Source organism: Bactrocera latifrons, unplaced genomic scaffold, assembly GCF_001853355.1.
Source record: "Bactrocera latifrons isolate USDA-ARS-PBARC rearing strain unplaced genomic scaffold, ASM185335v1 scaffold_943, whole genome shotgun sequence".
NCBI lineage: Eukaryota > Metazoa > Arthropoda > Insecta > Diptera > Tephritidae > Bactrocera > Bactrocera latifrons.
Window position 1 is genome coordinate 25,889 of NW_017537649.1, and position 5,950 is coordinate 31,838.

General features: G+C 34.4%; 1 protein-coding gene across 1 annotated transcript; it reads left to right on the top strand.

Annotated features, from left to right (window-relative positions):
* The first annotated feature begins 1,417 nt into the window (after positions 1-1,417).
* LOC108977723 (pinin) lies at positions 1,418-2,713 on the top strand. Its single transcript, XM_018947573.1, has 3 exons — positions 1,418-1,693; positions 1,755-2,482; positions 2,586-2,713. Exons 1-3 carry the CDS (start codon positions 1,572-1,574, stop codon positions 2,672-2,674), a joined length of 939 nt encoding a protein of 312 aa, XP_018803118.1. The 5' UTR covers positions 1,418-1,571; the 3' UTR covers positions 2,675-2,713.
* Positions 2,714-5,950: the final 3,237 nt, after the last annotated feature.

The window sequence follows — 5,950 nt, forward strand, 5'->3', positions numbered from 1 at the left end:
TACTTAATGTTGTTTAAAAAGGTGTTCAAACTTGACTTTTCGAAGTTTATTTATTATAATTAAAATAGAAGATACTTTAATGTCAAAGTAAATAAACTTTGCCCCATATTCCATACTACTTTTAGTCGCCAATTAAGAAAAATCGTAAACATGAAAAACCGAGAAATTGTGCCGCAAAGTTTTCGCTTTTCGCCCAAGCGGTCATATATCTGCTAGAGGCTCGGCACTATTTCCCTTCTAGCTTCAATAACACAGTACAACAGCTAATCTGGGGGGTGAGAAATTCCAAGTCAGACTGATGGTACTAGGTCAGTATACCAAAACCCTCAAAGGGTTTGGTGTTCGTATCTATGAGTCAGTTTTTTTTATAATCTTTTAAATTCTTTCCTTATTTCCCATGGTTTTCCATCTTAACAAATTAATTTTTTCCGATCAGGCGTACTAATTGGTCCAGATATACAAAAGCTGTTTAAAAAGGGTGCATTCAACAATATTTTGAATGCGTTTTTCGACGCTGAATTGAATGCATGGCAKGCAATCAAAGAAGGAATAGAAGGCTTGTTGGTTTTTTTTTCTAAATAAAGATTTCGTTTCAGAATATATTGATCTTGTAAAAAATTAATTAGCAATTTGGCAAACGAAAAGTAATAAATATAAAAATTGATGAAAAAATTGAGAAGATTAAAAGTTGGAATAACTTAATAACGAAATACAAAGAAATAGGTAAAAATACTACATTAGAGATTAATTCCAAGAAATGTTCCGCATGTCTTTGACACATGGTTACTGTGTGAAGATCGAACGCAAAATGAATTTGTGTGTCGTGTATGGGCCCTATCAGGAGCAAAATCAGTGTAACCCATACACTAAGTCGGTTTGGATATGAAAATTTGTACTTTAAACGTGTTTTCTCAAAACAAAAATTTTTAAATTGGCTGGCATGTTACCGGTCGAACTACTTAACCGATTTGCTTAATGTTTTTTTTAAACGTCCATAAAATTCCTGCCAATCGTCATTCGTATTTTTTTAATAATTTATTGATGTTATGACAAAATTTATGTAAAAAATGAAGGAAAATTAAAAAAAACGTTAATTACTTTTTGGTTTATCAACATTTCTTTATGATTTTAGTAGAGATAGTAACCATTCACGTACCTTTTAAAAATAAATTGTTTTTTTTTTTKTKTTTGCGATGATTCAAGCATGAGAAATAAAGATTAAGTGATATGAATTCTTGAATGGCAAAAACATTTGTATTATCATCTGTCCAACTAGAGGGAGAATGGCGAGAATCATTAAAAAATTTTGGTGGGAACATAGTATTATATCAGATTGAACCGATTTACCCGACGCCTTTTTATGTATAAATATTCCACGATAGTAAAGTCCCTTTGGCAATAGTAAGGGCAATGTATATTGTTGTATATATTGTTAGCATAATACATTGCCTGTGGAGATACACAGTTAGCTTTAAGTTAGGTATCGGGTAATAATTTGCTTCCATTGAGTCTAAGTGCTTTTTATTGTAATATTTGCGCAGGGTGTATTTTTGCTAAAAGAATAGGCTAACATGGAGTCAGATATCGCCAATTGTTGTGAAGTATTGCAAAAAGAACTTCAGGAGACAAAGGGTCGTTTGGATGTGCTCAACGATAATATTAGAAAAATTGTGGGTCGGCCCAGAGAATTGGGGTAAATTTATAAGAAAGCAACTGTGATGGTTTTTTAATTTGTTCTAATAATTCGAAATTAGGAATGAAAAAACCATGGACAGTAGCAAGGACGAAGGGTGTCAGAAATATGGAAGTGAAAGGAAGAACCGAAGAACTAGCGATTGTAAATCGGTATTTAACCGGTTATCAATATCAAATGATTTGCGACCCAGGTTAAGTTCACGCGTTATAAAGGAATTGCCAACGAGACAAGAGGTGTTAAAAGCCCAAGGATCCGATTCAGAATCCAGAGCAAGAAATCGAAGAATATTTGGATGTCTTTTAGGCACACTTCACAAGTTTTGCCAGGAGGAATCTCGTCTTAAATTAAAAGAGGACAAAAAGGCACAAGTAGAAAGGAAATTAGAACAACAACAATTACTAGAACGAGAGGCGTTAAGGAAGGAACGAGATTTTCTTTTAATCAAGCGACAAAAAAAACAAGAAAAAATTACAACTTTGGAATTAAAAATAAATCGTTTGAAAGATTTTACAGCTTATGAAAAAACATTAAATAATTGTAAAAGTTGTATTAAAACAAAAACGGAGCCGTCTATTTATTATAAGCCATACAAATATTGCAAAAAAACTGAAATACTTTTGATCAGTAGTCAAGAATTATTGCAGACGGAAATAAGAAAAAGAAAAATATTACTTGACAATGAACTGAAAGAGTTTGATCTCTTAAATGGAAGTGATGAAAGGATTGTGAAAGGAACAGCATTCACTCAAAATACAACAAAGTTGAATAAGCCATTTGGAATTCAAGGTAAGCTATTTGATGCCATGCATCTAGAGGTGAATCTATTTCTAATGAAACTGTTTGAAATAGTTTCGACCGATAATATTTCTTACCTACGTTATTTTTGCAGGTGAAATGGAGTTCAAAGAAAATAAATCCCGGAACTCGAACGAACCAACATTAATTAGCAGTATAATTGTTGTTAAAAACAATAAATAGCTGTTTACATTTTTGATAATAAATGAATATCGAAATATACCAAGTTATTTACTTTGATAAAGGATAAAAATATGGAAAATGTACACAAGTATTCATTTGAAAAGAACTAATATTCTGGCAGAAACGCGAGAACAATGAAAATGCTTTTGGGACGTGGCTTAGATAATCATTCCCTCAATTCGAGATTAGAATGCATATTAGCTGAGGTAAATCTTCTTCAGTTTGAGAATATACATATTTGCTGCTGATTTATTGGGCTTTTTCAGCGAGAGAACGAAAATTGTAGAGAAGGTCCAACTGCGGACCAGCCTGTGAATTGTCGAAAGCTAACAAAATGCGATGAGCATGTTTCGGAATAGCTAGGTCGGAACGAGAAATCTTAACAGTTGCGCGCGAACAGAGCTGAGGCTGAGAATTGAATCTTTTTTTTGGCAAATACGTATATTCATAAGTTTAAATGCAGTCATTTTCGTTGTTACYAATATCATTTTGTAAATATTTATTACACAAGTATATAAAACGCAAGGTTTGTCGAAATTTAATTTATTTCACTACTATATAGGGCAGCCGTTCATAACAATCGGATTATTAGAACTTATTTTTGGTGCTTGCACCTGATAACATAACACCTCCTAAATCTACTAGCYATCACCTGGCGTGTATTGCCGCAGGTTTCTATAACTCTGATTCGGCAATTCCCACAGTTTGGCACTGTTCATATCGTTTGATATTGGCAAGCGTTTCCATGGTTATGTCTGCAGTTTGAGCTTCGCATTTTTGATGTTTGCATAGCAATTTCAGACATAACTGCACTTGTTCTTGTGGGCTATTGTGATATGTTAACTATTCCCCTGCTAGAAGATGAGACGGGTAGGCATTAATTAATCGGTTTCCCACTAATCTGACACCCTTTGGTCCGACTCGGCGAAACAGCAATTTTCTTGAACCTTTCGTTAGATGACGTCAACGACAACCTAGACAATCCATATCATCCTAATGGCGATAAGATATTCGTTGAAACAACAACGCCCACGGATCCGTTAAGAGCGTTGTTTAATATTGCAATACCAAAATTGCGTTGTCAGCGTCTTTTGACTATGTAGACCAGAATGGCAACAACAAATAAGGCACTTGTTTACAACGATCAATGTTTTGTTGGTTTTCTCTATAGGTTAGATGTGATTTGCTATAACGGTTTGTCAGTATGTGGGGTTTTGGGGTTTTGGCTTAGTAGATTCAGGATACAGAAACTATTTCTGATTTCAAATTCTGAAATACACAAAATGTGAACTGAACTTTTAGTTTCTCTGATTGCCATTCACTTGGGAGTGGCCAGCAACAATTCATTTACGGATGGCTCAAGCAGCTCACGACTTCAGGTCTTAGACCAAGTATTATTCAAGAATGTCCGTTTGAAGGCGAAACATTCCTCCTGAGAGTTGTGCGCTGGGTTTATGACCCACGTAAAAAATGTCCCCAATAAATAATAATATTAATAGTAAAATAATAGTCTCGGAAGAGAAACTCTCCTTTTGATGACGACCACAACAAACGTAATAATAACCCGAAATCCATAGCAGAATAACTCTTGCCAACAGGTGCTACTTCGGATTGAGTAAGCAATTAGGAAGTCCTCCCTCGACACACAAAAAACAAACTCTATAAGTCACTCATAATTCCCGTCCTGCTTTATGATGCAGAGGCATGAATGACGGCAACATCTGATAAGTCGACGTTGCGAGTTTTCGAGAGAAAAATTCTGCGAAAGATTTATGATCCTTTGCGCGCTGGCCACAACGAATATCGCAGTCTATGGAACGTTAAGCTGTATGGGATATACGACGACATTGACATAGTTCAACGAATTAAAAGTCCCAATGGGCGAAAACACTACAGCTCTGAAGGTATTCGACGCAGTACCCACCGGGGGAAGCAGAGCAATAGATAGACTCACTTGGAAAGACGAGATGAAGAAAGACCTGGCTTCGTTTAGCATCTCCAATTGGAGCCACTTAGCAAAAAAGAGAAACGACTGCCGCGATTCTGTCCGTGTTTGAAGTCGGTTCAAGGTATCGAAATCGAGAGTTCAAGCTATATACAAATTTGAGAGCGGTGCCTAGAAGGTTAATACTACGGAGATGTCCTTGGTGAATTCTTTGTGAGCTAGTAATCGTAAAATGCGGTCTAAGTTCAGTTGCAATGCCTTTCGTATGTGGGATTTTATTAAGTTGTGGAGAAAGTTATGTGTTTCTGCGGCAATGTTTTCATAATTGGTTAAGTACAGGTGGTCAATTAAGTGCTTGTATTCATGGTAGATGTATGTACATTGAATTAGTATAATTTAAAAATTTCAACCGTAAATAAGACTACTTTTATGAATGTTTATTACCGTTAATTAAAACGGTTGTGCCCGAATCTTTTTCTACTAATTTTTCTGTGTCCAATTTGCTTTGTTTCCTAATCTGTTGTTAAATTAAAAAAAAACTTTTTCACCTGGTTTAAAAATTTTGGTTTGCCTATTTCTCTTATGGTAATTATGTTCCGGATTTTGTGCTTTTATTAAGTAGGTTTTAATTTCACCTAGGTATTTTTATGAAACAGAATGAATCATGTTAATGACTCGTTGCCCAGTTACTAAATGTAGTATTGTCCTATAGTATTTGTAGGCTGTGAGTAGAATAACGCTTAGTTTAATACGACTAATCTCGGAAAGAGATCCGTTAATGCTGTTCCGTGCTATGATATGTTAAAATCGAAATACTAAAATTATCATTAAATAAACCTTTAATCGTAACGGAATTCAGCGATTTTCCAATGCCAAAAACAAGGCTTTTACGCCCCTATTCTCATGAATCGCAAAAATCACCACCTCCACTATTGTGAGGTTTTCCGGATGCTGACGTGATTTCAAAAGCTCCAATGGTCATATTTTCCAAGGGCCTTGTCTTAATTTTAATATAAATATAATAACTCTATCTATAACAATATATATGTAACTTATGGTGTTTGTACATTTTATTTTCTTCTAGGTATAAATAAAAAGACATATGCGTATTTATGATTAAATAATTCAGACATAATTTTATTTTTAAATATATAATTCGTAATTAATGCATGTGCGAATAAAAGAATATTTATGTTTGAATAATACGTTGTAATGCTGCAACAGCTCCAGAGTTGTTCTTTCACATTTTAAATCGTAAAAATAAATGAATAGATTTGCACAATTACTCACCATTCTTGGTTGTCCATTTTCTAATTTTGTATTCTTTGTTT